General features: G+C 38.2%; 2 protein-coding genes across 2 annotated transcripts; both read right to left on the bottom strand.

Moving 5' to 3' along the window:
* Positions 1-8,111: 8,111 nt before the first annotated feature.
* LOC123774229 (pro-resilin-like) lies at positions 8,112-9,233 on the bottom strand. Its single transcript, XM_069307733.1, has 3 exons — positions 9,199-9,233; positions 8,557-8,658; positions 8,112-8,387 (listed from the first exon to the last, which is right to left on the bottom strand). The coding sequence occupies exons 1-3, from the start codon at positions 9,208-9,210 to the stop codon at positions 8,154-8,156; spliced, it is 348 nt and encodes a 115-aa protein (XP_069163834.1). The 5' UTR covers positions 9,211-9,233; the 3' UTR covers positions 8,112-8,153.
* Positions 9,234-11,816: 2,583 nt separating this feature from the next.
* On the bottom strand, positions 11,817-16,496 carry LOC138354131 (cuticle protein 21-like). Its single transcript, XM_069308006.1, has 4 exons — positions 16,473-16,496; positions 16,232-16,429; positions 12,220-12,321; positions 11,817-12,050 (listed from the first exon to the last, which is right to left on the bottom strand). The coding sequence occupies exons 1-4, from the start codon at positions 16,494-16,496 to the stop codon at positions 11,817-11,819; spliced, it is 558 nt and encodes a 185-aa protein (XP_069164107.1).
* Between the last annotated feature and the right edge of the window lie 247 nt (positions 16,497-16,743).

The raw sequence follows: 16,743 nt of genomic DNA, 5'->3' as shown, positions 1-16,743 counted from the left end.
ACGTTCGGTTTGCCTGCCATCTGACATGTATGACACTGTTTTACGTACTGTTTGACGTTATTTACCATACCTGGCCAGTAGTAGTCTTGGCGAATCCCATGGTAAGTCTTGTTGAAGCCGTAGTGGGAGAATGCTCCGTGGGCCAGGTGTAGAATAGTGGGCCGCAGGCTGGTGGGAATCACAAGTTGTTCGGTGTTGGCCCAATCGTCCTCCTCCTTCAGTTTACTGGGTCTATATCTGCGGTAGAGCAAGTCGTTCTCTAGGAAGAACCCAGGAATACTGTCGGGTTGAGTCTCAGCCTGGAAAAACAATGGTGTTAAAGTAAGATCTTCCCTCTGCAACTTACGGAACTCCAACTTGGTCAGATGCGGGGGTAGTTTCTGAGGGTCTTGAGGGACAGCGGTAGCAGTAGAGTCAGCTGGCTGTGGACGTGCGGCTTGTGCACGGGTGGTCACGAGAACCGGAGGAGAAACTTCATCACTCTCTTGAACCTCTGCTGGAACATACTCAAGAATAGGGTTACTTGGCACAGAGTTACACACCTGGGGTTTGTCCATGACGATCAGGTTGGTCGGTTGCAGGTCTTCTGCCAAGTCGTTGCCTAGGAGAAGTTGCACTCCAGGCATGGGAAAAGGCTTTTCCCTGACGGCGACTTGGACTTCCCCGTTCACGTAGGGACAATCCAGGTGGACTCTGGCGAGAGGGTATGGAGTAGTAGCAGTGAGGTCAGTGATGAAGACCGTTTCCCCGGTGTAGACTATGTTGGGCACAGCCGACTTCAAGATGATCGATTGTAGAGCCGCTGTGTCCCTCAAGATCTTCAATTTGAAACGTCCCTCCGGATTTGAACCGTTGGCAGAGACAGTTCCAGTATACAGGTGGTTACTGAAAAGAGAAAGATCATTAACATCAACACCAACATTCATCACAGGCTTACCGGACTTAGGAGGAGTTGGTTTGGGTCGTTGTTGGTCAGTGGATCCCTTGTATTGAGACTTACCACACTTGTCTATGGTATGTCCATAGAGTCTACAATACTTGCAGTACAGTTGTGAACCAGCTTGATCGGGGCTCACCTTCTCGTAACTGTACCACGACTTCTTACTGGAGGATGGTTCAGGTGTCAGCCGGTGGATGAGGCTGTAAGTGTCAGCCGACTTAGCACACTTCAGGTAGTCGGTTTCTTCTTTATCTGCTAAGTAGAGGCGGACAGGAGGCGGCACACGTCTCAAGAATTCTTCAACAAGCATCAGGTTGACGAGTTCTGTAAAAGTAGAGACATGTGCTGCTTCCAGCCATTTCATGAAATACCTCCGTTTCGTGTTAGCAAACTCGAGGAAGGTAGTGGTACTTGCCTTCAGGTGGTCACGGAATTTCCTTCTATAACTTTCGGTGGAAAGTAGGTAGGCGTCTAACACTGCTTGTTTCAGAGTGTAGTAGTCATTCTCAGACGCCAAAGTACTGAGTGTGACTGCAGCTCTACCTGTAAGATGGACTCTGAGAAGTGTTGCCCATTGGTCGACAGGCCAACTGAGTTGATTAGCAAGGGTTTCAAAGGTGGTGAAAAAAACATCAACTTCTGCTTCTACAAAGGATGGCATTAACTTACTTGCATGTGATATATTAAAACTGACGGGAAGATTGGCAGTAGCTTGCTGGCGTTGGGTGAAGTGTGAAGTTTCCAAGGAGATTTCGCGTTGACGACACTCTAGAGCCAGAGTCGCTTGTTGCTTGTCATGTTCGCGTTGTATTTCCAACTCGCGTTGTTTGGTTTCAAGCTGTACTCTTTCACGTTCACGGAGTAATGCGACCTCGCGTTCGTGTTCTTCTCTCCTCAAGGCAGCTTCGCGTTCTTGTTCGTCTCTCCTCAAGGCAGCTTCGCGTTCGTGCTCTTCCCTTCGTATGGCAGCTGCTTCTCTTTGCTGCTCACGTTCAATCTTGGCCAGCTCTAGTTTAAGTTTCATCGTAGCCAAGTCAGTTTTCTCTGCAATATAGTAAGTTTCATGAGTTTCAGAGTCTATCTTACCTTGCTCTAAATAGTAATCCAGCAACAGGTTGTGTAGGTCATTTTTGTTGGCTTGGTAGGGAACTTCTAGTTGATACTCATGTGCAAGAGTTTGTAGTTCAGTCCTCTTGGCACGACTCAAAGTCTCTATTTCACCTGCTGGATTTGCACGGAAAGTTTGGAGACGAAACATGGTGAAATTAGCAAATAAAGGTACACGAATGTTCAATAATGAAATGTCAGAAACAGGACAACGTGGCAACTGGTACCTATCCTGTGTGATCTTTAACAATTAACGTTAAGTGAAAGATATTAAATGATTAAATTAAATCAAGGGCGCAGGAAATCTTGTACCCGGTACTCATGTAAGAGAATAAGGGCAAGAAAATCCTACTAACAAATGAAACAAAGTTTCGAAAACAAATGAAACAGTTAAATGCTTCAAAAGTAAAATTGGTAGTCCAAGGATGTAGGCATACCTTGCCAAGTCTCTATAGGACATAAAGCAAGTTTTTCCCACTGAATTTAATATGATACTTACAGAATTAGCGAACTTTTGTGCTCTGAAAAAATAAGCTAATTCCCTACCGTTGTATGTATCATCATCTCTGACTGACGTGTAGGGGTGCGAGGTGTCAACTTGTGACGAGAACTGCTGCTGAGGTCCCAATTCAGCAACTAAAGTTCGAGCTAGAGGAACTATGGCCCTCTTTGTCCTCCTACAGTCAGATTGCAGAAGATTGGGTACTCTTGACCCGGGGCAGACCACAGTACCAGGGTACCAATATGATGATCTGTCAGAATGAGAAATATTCAAGGGACATAGATGGTAAATACGAGTAATAACAAGGAGGGAGAGATGACCAATTAAGAGTATGACTGCGGCCTACAGTCACCACGTAATCCAAAGTTGTCTCACCTTCACTATATGTTACTCTCGTAATGCACAATACACCGCACCTTATAAAAAATGAAATTGAATGAAAAATAGTAAAGCTACGTTAACAGAGTTAAATACGCTTACCATAAATTACCACTTGGCACCAGTACCTGAGTGAGGCTCCTAGGACAGGCCCCCATATAACTTGTGACGGTAACGCGTTGGTGTTCGGCTGTTTAAGGCTAGGGGTATGGCCTCGTCACATAGTTATAAAAAAAAATAGAAAAACTGGAACTTCGTCTGTGGTAAGGTAAGGAGAAGACACACAAAACACAAGTAAACTTTAACAATGAAATTTTAATTACGTTAAATAAATCAAAACATGAAAATAATGCACAAACAAATATGTATAATAAAATCAATGAATCAAAATAATAAGAATTCTTAAATGACAAAATGAAAAGTTACGTTAAGGCAAAATAACAAGAAGTGCAATACAACAGTAAGTGGGAGGTGCTGGAATATTGGCTTAAAGCCACCACCTCTCTCAGTACACGCTAACGTCTAGCTGGGAGGAGTGCTGGCTACGAAAGCACGGAACATTCTGAAGACTGATGTTGGGGCGACCCCAGACATCGGGTAGTATTGGGGGGCGAGTGCAGGTGCAGCCAGACCGGCGACCAATCAGCGGAGCCGTAGCGATCAACGGGTAGTTTGGTGATTTGGGTCCGAACAGGTGGCGGGCTGCATACGTTTCTGCTCACCCTTGCAAGCCTTGCTGGTGCTGGTGTTGTTGTCGTTGTTGGACATTTCTTCCATAGTCTTTTTATATAATTGTGAAGACGTAATTTTGGAGGGAAGAGCAGGCTCAATCTCTTGAAGGAGATTATCGTCACAATATTCATTCATTGTAATTTGTTGACTGATACATGACATATTAGGTAATTTCACTTTCACTTCATGGAATCGTGTTTTCTATTCCATATTACAGTGTCCATTGGGTTATAGTCTGTCAGTGTGTGTGTATGTGTGCGAAAGTGTGTGTGTGTATGTGGTTGTGTGTGTCTTTATGCACTTGTTTGTGTGTTTAAGAAACGGTAGAAATTAAAAGCTAAAATCATAAAATCTTGAATTATATTTAAAGTGGTACTCTCATTAATGCTTTTAGTAAATTCAGTATTAATAGACAAAACTGTGATAGAGATGGGTTGGGCAAGCCATTTTCTCAGCTTGCACGTCCCGTTTTAGTACGTAAGGGCTGCCAACGTACAAATTACAAAGTACTTTAAAAAGCAGATGCTCACAAAAATCCACGTTTCTATTCATTGGAAGGTTTCATTGGTTATGTTGCACCTTGAAATTCCATTAGGTATGTTGCACCTTGTATTTTTTCGTTGTGAGAAATCGTGATAACAGTGTTTCTGTTCAGAAACAGTGATAACTAGTGTTGTGTTAGAGCCCAGTCAAGTGTTCAGTGGAAAATACAAAATATTAATTTATGGGAAATTTATCGCGAAAAGTTATAAAATCGACAATGGCTTCCTAAAATGAAATATAAATAAATTAAGCCAGTCAAAATAGTGTTTGTTAAGGATGCACATTTACTGCCTGGATATAGGTATACTAAAGGTTTTATGCGATACTTTTGAAGGCATAATGTACGATGAATTTCATGCAGGGAATTGAATACAAAAATATTGCATAGAAGTTTATTTGTTAAATTATATTTACACGATTATTACTCTCAGTACTATATATTATGATCAGAACGTCTTGATGTGGGTGTTGACCTAGCCATAGTAGGGCTGGGGTGTAGTGTGCTGGACCTGGCCCTCGTAGGTCACCTGGGCCACGTAGCCGGAGTCACCGTTGACAGTGTAGGTCACCTTCTCCAGACGACCGTCGGGAAGGAGCACATAGTAGGAGCCCTGGGTGTTGGGACCATCACGGGTCTCGTCTTGGCCGAAGTCGTTGCCGGAAGCGTCGTCCTTCACTTTCCAGCTGAAGGAGTACCGAGCTGGAGCCTGCAATAATAACAGTAACATCAGAATACAATACGTGTCTCACCAGAGCAGTCTCAGCCAGACTCATGTGTCACATATGATAAAGTTATGATGGTATTGGTCACTTGCTTGTTTAGACCATTGTCACAGAGACATGTGGGCAGCCTTGCCCACTGTGGGTTATACTCACCTCCGTAGAAGGAACGCCGTATATAGGTCGTGGATAGTGAGAAGGAGGAGGAGGTTCGGGACGGGCCAAGGCGACCATGACAAGAGCCGCGATCAACACAACCTGAAAACAGTTTGTAAATTTAATCTAAACATTTATTCTATGCAAAGTTTCTAAAGCTTAAATATATTTTTTTATATTCATATTTATATTTGATATGTTATAAATTGGTGTATTATTATTAATGCAAGAATTTTACTTGACTTGATATTTAACTAATACAGTTCAGTGGGCAAATGCCTATGTGTTTATGTTTTTCATATAAATGTGAGATCATTTTAGCAACTGTTATGTTATTTCTACGAAGTCGTGATTCAAACACCCCACTGAATTATTACTCCTATTTATTCACAGTAATTGATAAATGCAAAACACATGACAAGTAACCTATGTATTGTAATGGTTATTTTATTCCTATCTTAGACCATCACGAGTGTGAATAACAAAATATTTACTGAAACAGAACAAAATTACGTTTCCCTATATGATGTTATATTTATAAATAGACTCTTCATTATTAATTTACTAATTTTAAATAGTCATGAATAATATAAAATATCTCTTAAAATAAAAATACTTTAAGAGAGGTTAGCACTGTACCTTGAGAGACATTCTTGGTGAGGATGACTTACTGGACTGATGCTCTGTGAGGGATGCCACCTGTTTATATACTGGAGGATGACACCCCGCGGGGGCGTGACGTCACGACCTTCCAAGTGAAGAGGTGCCTCGGTCAAGGACATTGACGAGTGTTATATATAATATGGAAAAACTTCATCATGTAACAATTATTAGCGAGGAAATTCACACTATTCCTTATTGATATATTTAAAACAAATCACTTCAATTATTTCCCAAGTGTCAAATAAATATTTCAAGGCACAACACTCTACATTTTATAGTACAGTGCCTAATACTGAACTTTCTAATTTAAAAATCTTAATAGTACCTGAACAGAACAATGTCAAGTAGAAGAATGACACCCGATGTCTTACAACTAACATTTCTAGTAAGGAATAACAGTTCTGTATTTACCTTATTAGGAATATTCACACATAAGTTTTATATTAAGATTTCAACTAAACATAACGACTCTTCTGAAGATGTAATAATAAATACGAAAGAACTTAAGGAAATTCCTGTGTTAATTCTTCCTTTGTGGTCTGACATTGTCACATCTTTCATCACGTGTTAATTTTCGTGATTTACACACATAACACGCAAACGTGCTTCACAATCAGATTTCGCAATGTCAGGATTGTCAAACTGATATTTGCTGTCTCTATTACTATTTTCCCTATTTCCCTAGCTTAAAACTCTGAATTCGTCAGTATTAAACTGCATCTGTAAATCAAATTTAAAAGTCCAGTTTTCCTTTACTTTGTTTTTTTTTTTTAACTTTTCTTGAGATATTTTCCTAAACTACTTGTGGATCATTGCTCAATTTACTAATTTTGTTCTTCTATCATGAGTTTATTGTAATATATGAATGGTAAACAGAGGTTCTAGCACAAAGCTCAGATGAACTCCTCGTTCAACGGTTTCCCAACATATATGACTAAATTTATGAATACAAAGGACCCTTTGAAATAAGTATATCATTTTGCAACTTAAATTAACATCGTTTCCCTTAAATCCGTTTCCTTTACCTCAATTACCTTGATTTCAATATAATGCTTCTGTTCGATTCTGAGTTCCTGTTTCAATTAGATTTCTTTTTTATTATTATTAATTTTGTCTTCTCCTACTTTCCACGTTTGCCTGTAAACGTTGCCTATTAAACTAATTGTTGTTTATTTAAATATATACATCATCTGAGCCTCAATACATTTACGTCAGACCAGTTCGAGTATTTCTTTGACCTCTGTAACAACTACTGCATAGCTACGAATGCACATTTTTCACGTAGTCATATATTTCTCATGCTATTCTGTTTTTTGAAGTGCAGTTTCCTCTCCCTGATACTATATTTTCCTGATTTTTCCTTTCAATTTCCTAATGTAATTAAATGCGAGGACATAATGGGCACTTGCTAGAGTCTGGAGTCTCTATGTTCTCTTCATATTTAGCTGAAGACTGGTCCTAGATCAAGTCCAATTTCCCTGTCATCATCCTTTACATGTTGACTTTGTAAATGCTTTTCCTTAACTTCCGGTAATTTTGTGTCACGTGTTTATATTCATTCATTGTAATATATTGACTTATAGAAGACATATTCAGTAATTTCACTTTATGGAATCTTATTTTCTATTCCATATTACAGCGTCCATTGAGTTATAGTCTGTCAGTGTATGTGTGAGATTGTGTGTGTGTGTGTGTGAAAGAGAGAGTGTGTGTGAGTATGTGTTTGTGTGTATATTTATTCACTTGTGTGTGTAAGAAACAGTAGAAATTAAAAGCTAAAAAATAAAATTTTGATATATATTTAAAGTGGAACTTCATTAATGCTTTTAGTAAATTAAGTATTGATAGACAAAAGTGTGTTGGGCAAGCCATCCTTTCAGCTTATACGTCACGTTTTTATACGTTAGGGCTGCCAACGTACAAATTACAATGTACTTTAAAAAACAGATGCTCACAAAAATCCAGATTTCTATTCATTGGAAGGTTTCATTGGGTATGTTGCACCTTGGAATCTCATTAGGTATGTTGCACCTTGTATTTTTGTTGTTGTGAGAAATCGTGAGTTGAGGTTGTGGGAGAGCCCAGTCAATTGTTCAGTGGAACATATAAAATATTATTTTATGGGGAATTTATCGCGACAAGTTATAAAATTGACAATGGCTTCCTAAAATGAAATATAAATGAATTAAGCCAGTCAAAATAGTGTTTGTTAAGGCTGAACATTTACTGCCTGGATACAGGTATACTAATGGTTTTATGTGATACTTTTTTAGGCATAATGTACGATGAATTTCGTGCAGGGAATTGAATACAAAAATATTGCATAGAAGTTTATTTGTTAAGTTATATTTACACGATAATTCCTCTTAGTTCTATATATTATGGCCAGAACGTCCTGATGTGGGTGTTGTCCTAGCCATAGTAGGGCTGGGGTGTAGTGTGCTGGACCTGGCCCTCGTAGGTCACCTGGGCCACGTAGCCGGAGTCGCCGTTGACAGTGTAGGTCACCTTCTCCAGACGACCGTCGGGAAGCAGCACATAGTAGGAGCCCTGGGTGTTGGGACCATCACGGGTCTCGTCTTGTCCGAAGTCGTTGCCGGAAGCGTCGTCCTTCACTTTCCAGCTGAAGGAGTACCGAGCTGGAGCCTGCAATAATAACAGTAACATTAGAATACAATACGTGTCTCACCAGAGCGGTCTCAGCCAGACTCATGTGTCACATATGAAAAAGTTATGATAGTATTGGTCACTTGCTTGTTTAGACCATTGTCACAGAGACAGGTGGGCAGCCTTGCCCACTGTGGGTTATACTCACCTCCGTAGAAGGGACGCCGTATATAGGTCGTGGATAGTGAGAAGGAGGAGGAGGTTCGGGACGGGCCAAGGCGACCATGACAAGAGCCGCGATCAACACAACCTGAAAACAGTTTGTAAATTTAATCTAAACATTTATTCTATGCAAAGTTTCTAAATCTTAAATATATTTTTTTATATTCCTATTTATATTTGATATGTTATAAATTGGTGTATTATTATTAATGCAAGAATTTTACTTGACTTGATATTTAACTAATACAGTTCAGTGGGCAAATGCCTATGTGTTTATTTTTTTCATTCAAATGTGAGATAATTTTAGCAACTGTTATGTTATTTCTACGAAGTCATGATTCAAACACCCCACTGAATTATTACTCCTATTTATTCACAGTAATTGATAAATGCAGAACACATGACAAGTAACCTATGTATTGTAATGGTTATTTTATTCCTATCTTAGACCATCACGAGTGTGAATAACAAAATATTTACTGAAGCAGAACAAAATTACGTTTCACTATATAATGTTATATTTAAAAATAGACTCTTCATTATTAATTTACTCATTTTTAAAAAGAGTCATGAATAATATAAAATATCTCTTGAAATAAAAATGCTTTAATAGAGGTTAGCACTGTACCTTGAGAGACATTCTTGGTGAGGATGACTTACTGGACTGATGCTCTGTGAGGGATGCCACCTGTTTATATACTGGAGGATGACACCCCGCGGGCCGTGACGTCACGACCTTCCAAGTGAAGAGGTGCCTCGGTCAAGGACATTGACGAGTGTTATATATAATATGGAAAAACTTCATCACGTAACAATTATTAGCGAGGAAACTCACACTATTCCTTATTGATATATTTAAAACAAATCACTTCAATTATTTCCCAAGAGACAAATAAATATTTCAAGGTACAACACTCTACATTTTATAGTACAGTGCCTAATACTGAACTTTCTAATTTAAAAATCTTAATAGTACCTGAACAGAACAATATCAAGTAGAAAAATGACACCCGATGTCTTAAAACTAACATTTCTACTAAGGAATAAGAGTTCTGTATTTACTTTATTAGGAATATTCACACATAATTTTTATATTAAGATTTCAAATGAACATAACGACTCTTCTGAAGATGTATTGTTAAATACGAAAGTACTTAAGGAAATTCCTGTTTCAATTCTTCCTTCGTGGTCTGACACTCACATTTTTCATCACGTGTTAATTTTTGTGATTTACACACATAACACCCAAATCTGTTTCACATTCAGATTTCACAATTTCAGGATCGTCAAACAGATATTTGTTGTTTCTATTACAATTTCCCTGGCTTAAAACTCTGAATTTGTCAGTATTAAACTGCAGCTGTAAATCAAATTTAAAAGTCCAATTTGCCCTTACTTTGATTTTTAAACTTTTGTTGAGATATTTTCCTAAACTATTTGTGAATCATTGCTTAAATTGCTAATTTTGTTCTTCTATCATGAGTTTATTGTAATATATGAATGGTAAACAGAGGTTCTAGCACAAAGCTCAGATGAACTCCTCTTCCAACGGTTTCTCAACAGATTTGACTAAATTTATGAATAGAAGCAATTCACTTTGTAATAAGTATATCCTTTTGCAACTTAAATAAACCTCGCTTCCCTTAAATCCATTTTCTCTACCTCAATTACCTTGATTTCAATATAATGCTTATGTTCGATTCTGAGTTCCTGTTTCCATTAGATTAGATTTCTATTTTTATTATTATTAATTTTGTCTTCTACTTTCCACGTTTGCCTGTAAACGTTGCCTATTAAACTAGTTGTTGTTTATTTAAATATATACATCATCTGAGCCTCAATACATTTACGTCAGACCAGTTCGAGTATTTGTTTGACTCTGTAACAACTACTGCATAGCTACGAATGCATATTCTTCAAGTAGTCATATATTCTCATGTTATCCTGTCTTTTGAAGTGCAGTTCCTCAACCTGATACTATATTTTCTTGATTTTTCCTTTCAATTTCCCAATATAATTGAATGCGAGGACATTCAATTATATTTTCTTGCTAGAGTCTGGAGTCTCGACGTTCTCTTCATATTTAGCTGAAGACTGGTCCTAGATCAAGTCCAATTTCCCTGTCATCATCCTCTACATGTTGAATTTCGAAATTCCTTGCTTTAACTTCCGAAAATTTTGTGTCACGTGTTTATATTCATTCATTGTAATTTCTTGACTGATACATGACATATTAGGTAATTTCACTTTCACTTCATGGAATCTATTTTTCTATTCCATATTACAGCGTCCATTGGGTTATAGTCTGTCAGTGTGTGTATATGTGTGAGTGTGTGTGTGTGTGAGAGAGAGAGAGTGTGTGTGTGTGTACTCACCTAGTTGTGTCTGCAAGATCGAGCATTGACTTTTGCATCCCGCCTTTCGAGCATCGGTTGTTTACAACAATGACTCCAGTCCTATTTCCCTATCATACCTGGTTATAAAATTATGAATAGTATTTGCTTCCACAACTTGTTCCTTTAGTGCATTCTATTTTCATGTGTACATTCCAGTGCATGTGTGTGTGTGTGTGTGTGTATGTGTATGTGTTTGTGTGTATCTTTATGCACTTGTGTGTGTGTAAGAAACGGTAGAAATTAAAAGCTAAAATCTTGAATTATATTTAAAGTGGAACTCTCATTAATTCTTTTAGTAAATTAAGTATTGATAGACAAAAGTGCGGAAGACATGGGTTGGGCAAGCCATTCTCTCAGCTTGTAAGCCCCATTTTAATACGTTAGGGCTGTCAACGTACAAATTACAAAGTACTTTAAAAAAGCACATGCTCACAAAAATCCACGTTTCTATTCATTAGGTATGTTGCACCTTGTATTTTTTCGTTGTGGGAAATCGTGAGAACAGGGTTGTGGGAGAGCCCAGTCAAGTTTTCAGTGAAAAATACAAAATATTATTTTATTTGGAATTTATCGCGAAAAATTATAAAATTGACAATGGCTTCCTAAAATGAAATATAAATGAATTAAGCCAGTCAAAATAGTGTTTGTTAAGGATGCACATTTACTGCCTGGATATAGGTATACTAATGGTTTTATGTGATACTTTTTAAGGCATAATGTACGATGAATTTCGTGCAAGGAATTGAATACAAAAATATTGCATAGAAGTTTATTTGTTAAATTATATTTACACGATAATTCCTCTCAGTACTATATATTATGATCTGGACGTCCTGATGTGAGTGTTGACCTAGCCATAGTAGGGCTGGGGTGTGGTGTGCTGGACCTGGCCCTCGTAGGTCACCTGGGCCACGTAGCCGGAGTCGCCGTTGACAGTGTAGGTCACCTTCTCCAGACGACCGTCGGGAACCAGCACATAGTAGGAGCCCTGGGTGTTGGGACCATCACGGGTCTCGTCTTGGCCGAAGTCGTTACCGGAAGCGTCGTCCTTCACTTTCCAGCTGAAGGAGTACCGAGCTGGAGCCTGCAATAATAACAGTAACATCAGAATACAATACGTGTCTCACCAGAGCGATCTCAGCCAGACTCATGTGTCACATATGATAAAGTTATGATAGTATTGGTCACTTGCTTGTTTAGACCATTGTCACAGAGACATGTGGGCAGCCTTGCCCACTGTGGGTTATACTCACCTCCGTAGAAGGAACGCCGTATATAGGTCGTGGATAGTGAGAAGGAGGAGGAGGTTCGGGACGGGCCAAGGCGACCATGACAAGAGCCGCGATCAACACAATCTGAAAACAGTTTGTAAATTTAATCTAAACATTTATTCTATGCAAAGTTTCTAAAGCTTAAATATATTTTTTTTATATTCATATTTATATTTGATATGTTATAACTTGGTGTATTATTATTAATGCAAGAATTTTACTTGACTTGATATTTAACTAATACAGTTCAGTGAGCAAATGCCTATGTGTTTATTTTTTTCATATAAATGTGAGATCATTTTAGCAACTGTTATGTAATTTCTACGAAGTCGTGATTCAAACCCTCACTGAATTATTACTCCTATTTGTTCACAGTAATTGATAAATGTAGAACACATGACAAGTAACCTATGTATTGTAATGGTTATTTTATTCCTATCTTAGACCATCACGAGTGTGAATAACAAAATATTTACTGAAACAGAACAAAATTACTTTTCACTATATTTTGTTATATTTAAAAATAGACTCTTCATTATTAATTTACTCACTTTTAAATAGTCATGAATAATATAAAATATCTCTTAAAATAAAAATGCTTTAAGAGAGGTGAGCACTGTACCTTGAGAGACATTCTTGGTGAGGATGACTTACTGGACTGATGCTCTGTGAGGGATGCCACCTGTTTATATACTGGAGGATGACACCCCGCGGGCCGTGACGTCACGACCTTCCAAGTGAAGAGGTGTCTCGGTCAAGGACATTGACGAGTGTTATATATAATATGGAAAAACTTCATCACGTAACAATTATTTGCGAGGAAATTCACACTATTCCTTATTGATAAAAAAAAAAAACTTCAATTATTTCCAAGAGTCAAATAAATATTTCAAGGCACAACACTCTACATTTTATAGTACAGTGCCTAATACTAAACTTTCTAATTTTAAAATCTTAATAGTACCTGAACAGAACCATATCAAGTAGAAAAATGACACCCGATGTCTTAAAACTAACATTTCTAGTAAGGAATAAGAGTTCTGTATTTACTTTATTAGGAATATTCACACATAATTTTTATATTAAGATTTCAAATGAACATAACGACTCTTCTGAAGATGTATTATTAAATACGAAAGTACTTAAGGAAATTCCTGTTTCAGTTCTTCCTTCGTGGTCTGACACTCACATTTTTCATCACGTGTTAATTTTTGTGATTTACACACATAACACCCAAATCTGTTTCACATTCAGATTTCACAATGTCAGGATCGTCAAACAGATATTTGTTGTCTCTATTACAATTTCCCTGGCTTAAAACTCTGAATTTGTCAGGATTAAACTGCAGCTGTAAATCAAATTTAAAAGTCCAATTTGCCCTTACTTTGATTTTTAAACTTTTGTTAAGATATTTTCCTAAACTATTTGTGAATCATTGCTTAATTTACTATTTTTGTTCTTCTACCATAAGTTTATTGTAATATATGAATGGTAAACAGAGGTTCTAGCACACAGCTTAAATGAACCCCTCTTTCAACGGTTTCTCAACAGATTTGACTAAATTTATGAATAGAACCAATTCACTTTGTAATAAGTATATCATTTTGCAACTTAAATAAACATCGCTTCCCTTAAATCCATTTTCTCTACCTCAATTACTTTGATTTCAATATAATGCTTTTGTTTGATTCTGAATTTCTGTTTCATTTAGATTTCGTTTTTTTTTTAATTTTGTCTTCTCCTATTTTCCACGTTTGCCTATTAAACTAATTGTTTTTATTTTAATATATACATCATCTCAGCCTCAATACATTTACGTCAGACCAGTTCGAGTATTTCTTTGACTCTGTAAGAACTACTGCATAGCTACGAATGCATATTCTTCACGTAATCATGTATTTTCGTGCTATTCTGTCTTTTGAAGTGCAGTTTCTTCTCCCTGATACTATATTTTCTTGATTTTTCCTTTCAATTTCCAAATATAATTGAATGCGACGACATAATGGGCTCTTGCTAGAGTCTGGAGTGTCGACGTTCTCTTCATTTTTGGCTGAAGACTGGTCCTAGATTAAGGCCAATTTCCCTGTCATCATCCTTTGATGTTGTTGTTGTTGTTGACTTTCGAAATTCCTTTCCTGTATTTCCGATAATTTTGTTTCACGTGTTTATATTCATTCATTGTAATTTGTTGAATGATACATGACATATTAGGTAATTTCACTTTCACTTTATGGAATCTTGTTTTCTATTCCTTATTATCCATATAGTCCATTGGGTTATAGTCTGTCAGTGTGTGTGTGTGTGTGTGTGTGTGTATATGTGTGAGTACTCACCTAGTTGTACTCACCTAGTTGTGCTTGCGGGGGTTGAGCTCTGGCTCTTTGGTCCCGCCTCTCAACCGTCAATCAACAGGTGTACAGGTTCCTGAGCCTATTGGGCTCTATCATATCTACACTTGAAACTGTGTATGGAGTCAGCCTCCACCACATTGCTTCCTAATGCATTCCATCTGTCAACCACTCTGACACTAAAAAAGTTCTTTCTAATATCTCTGTGGCTCATTTGGGCACTCAGTTTCCACCTGTGTCCCCTAGTGCGTGTGCCCCTTTTGTTAAATAGCCTGTCTTTATCAACCCTGTCGATTCCCTTGAGAATCTTGAGTGTGGTGATCATGTCCCCCCTAATTCTTCTGTCTTCCAACGAAGTGAGGTTCAATTCCCGTAGTCTCTCCTCGTAGCTCATACCTCTCAGCTCGGGTACTAGTCTGGTGGGAAACCTTTGAACCTTTTCCAGTTTAGTCTTATGCTTGACTAGATATGGACTCCATGCTGGAGCCGCATACTCCAGGATTGGTCTGACATATATGGTATATAATGTTCTGAAAGATTCCTTACACAAGTTTCTAAAAGCCGTTCTTATGTTAGCCAACCTGGCATATGCTGCTGATGTTATCCTCTTGATATGAGCTTCAGGGGACAGGTCTGGCGTGATATCAACTCCCAGGTCTTTCTCTCTCTCTGACTCTTGAAGTATTTCATCTCCCAAGTGATACCTTGTATCTGGTCTCCTGCTTCCTACCCCTATCTTCATTACATTACATTTGCTTGGTTAAACTCTAACATCCATTTGTTCGACCATTCCTGCAGCTTGTCCAGGTCTTCTTGAAGAAACAAGCTGTCCTCCTCTGTCTTAATCATTCTCATAATCTTCTAATCCTTCTCTAATGAGTGTGTGTGTGAGAGTGTGTGTATGTGTTTTTGTGTATCTTTATGCATTTGTGTGTGTAAGAAACGGTAGAAATTAAAAGCAAAAATCATAAAATCTTGAATTATATTTAAAGTGGAACTTTCATTAATGTTTTTAGTAAATTAAGTATTGATAGACAAAAGTGTGATAGAGATGGGTTGGGCAAGCCATTCTTTCAGCTTGTACGTCCCATTTTTATACGTTTGGGCTGCCAACGTACGAATTACAACGTACTTTAAAAAGCACATGCTCACAAAAATCTACGTTTCTATTCATTGGAAGGTTTCATTGGGTATGTTGCTCCTTGGAATCTCATTAGGTATGTTGCACCTTGTATTTTAATCGTTGTGGGAAATCATGAGTTGTGGGTTGTGGGAGAGCCCAGTCAATTGTTCAGTGGAACATATAAAATATTAATTTATGGGAAATTTATCGCGAAAAGTTATAAAATCGACAATGGCTTCCAAAAATGAAATATAAGTGAATTAAGCCAGTCAAAATAGTGTTTGTTAAGGATGCACATTTACTGCCCGGATATAGGTATACAAATGGTTTTATGTGGTACTTTTTAAGGCATAATGTATGATGAATTTCGTTCAGGTAATTGAATACTAAAATATTGCATATATGTTTATTTGTTAAATTATATTTACACGATCAATCCTCTCAGTTCTATATGTTATAGCCAGAACGTCTTCATGTGGGTGTTGACCTAGCCATAGTATGGCTGGGGTGTAGTGTGCTGGACCTGGCCCTCGTAGGTCACCTGGGCCACGTAGCCGGAGTCGCCGTTGACAGTGTAGGTCACCTTCTCCAGACGACCGTCGGGAAGCAGCACATAGTAGGAGCCCTGGGTGTTGGGACCATCACGGGTCTCGTCTTGGCGGAAGTCGTTACCGGAAGCGTCGTCCTTCACTTTCCAACTGAAGGAGTACCGAGCAGGAGCCTGCAATAATAACAATAACATCAGTATACAATACGTGTCTCACCAGAGCAGTCTCAGCCAGGCTCATGTGTCACATATGATAAAGTTATGATAGTATTGGTCACTTGCTTGTTTAGACCATTGTCACAGAGACATGTGGGCAGCCTTGCCCACTGTGGGTTATACTCACCTCCGTAGAAGGGACGCCGTATATAGGTCGTGGATAGTGAGAAGGAGGAGGAGGTTCGGGACGGGCCAAGGCGACCATGACAAGAGCCGCGATCAACACAACCTGAAAACAGATTGTAAATTTAATCTAAACATTTATTCTATGC

The sequence above is a fragment of the Procambarus clarkii genome, chromosome 61 (genome assembly GCF_040958095.1).
Source record: "Procambarus clarkii isolate CNS0578487 chromosome 61, FALCON_Pclarkii_2.0, whole genome shotgun sequence".
NCBI classification, from domain to species: domain Eukaryota; kingdom Metazoa; phylum Arthropoda; class Malacostraca; order Decapoda; family Cambaridae; genus Procambarus; species Procambarus clarkii.
The sequence above is the reverse complement of the archived record's forward strand: the minus strand, read 5'-3'. Positions and strand labels throughout refer to the sequence as shown.

What these genes read in the sequence shown, in the direction of transcription:
- LOC123774229 (XM_069307733.1), bottom strand. An exon ending in ACGGCGTCCCTTCTACGGAG is followed by an intron (nt 8,388 to 8,556) that starts GTGAGTATAACC and finishes TTATTATTGCAG; the next exon opens with GCTCCAGCTCGGTACTCCTT.
- LOC138354131 (XM_069308006.1), bottom strand. Translation starts at nt 16,496, where the DNA reads ATGAGCCTGGCTGAGACTGCTCTG. An exon ending in AGGTGACCTACGAGGGCCAG is followed by an intron (nt 12,322 to 16,231) that starts GTCCAGCACACT and finishes AACTGTTTTCAG; the next exon opens with ATTGTGTTGATCGCGGCTCT. An exon ending in ACGGCGTTCCTTCTACGGAG is followed by an intron (nt 12,051 to 12,219) that starts GTGAGTATAACC and finishes TTATTATTGCAG; the next exon opens with GCTCCAGCTCGGTACTCCTT.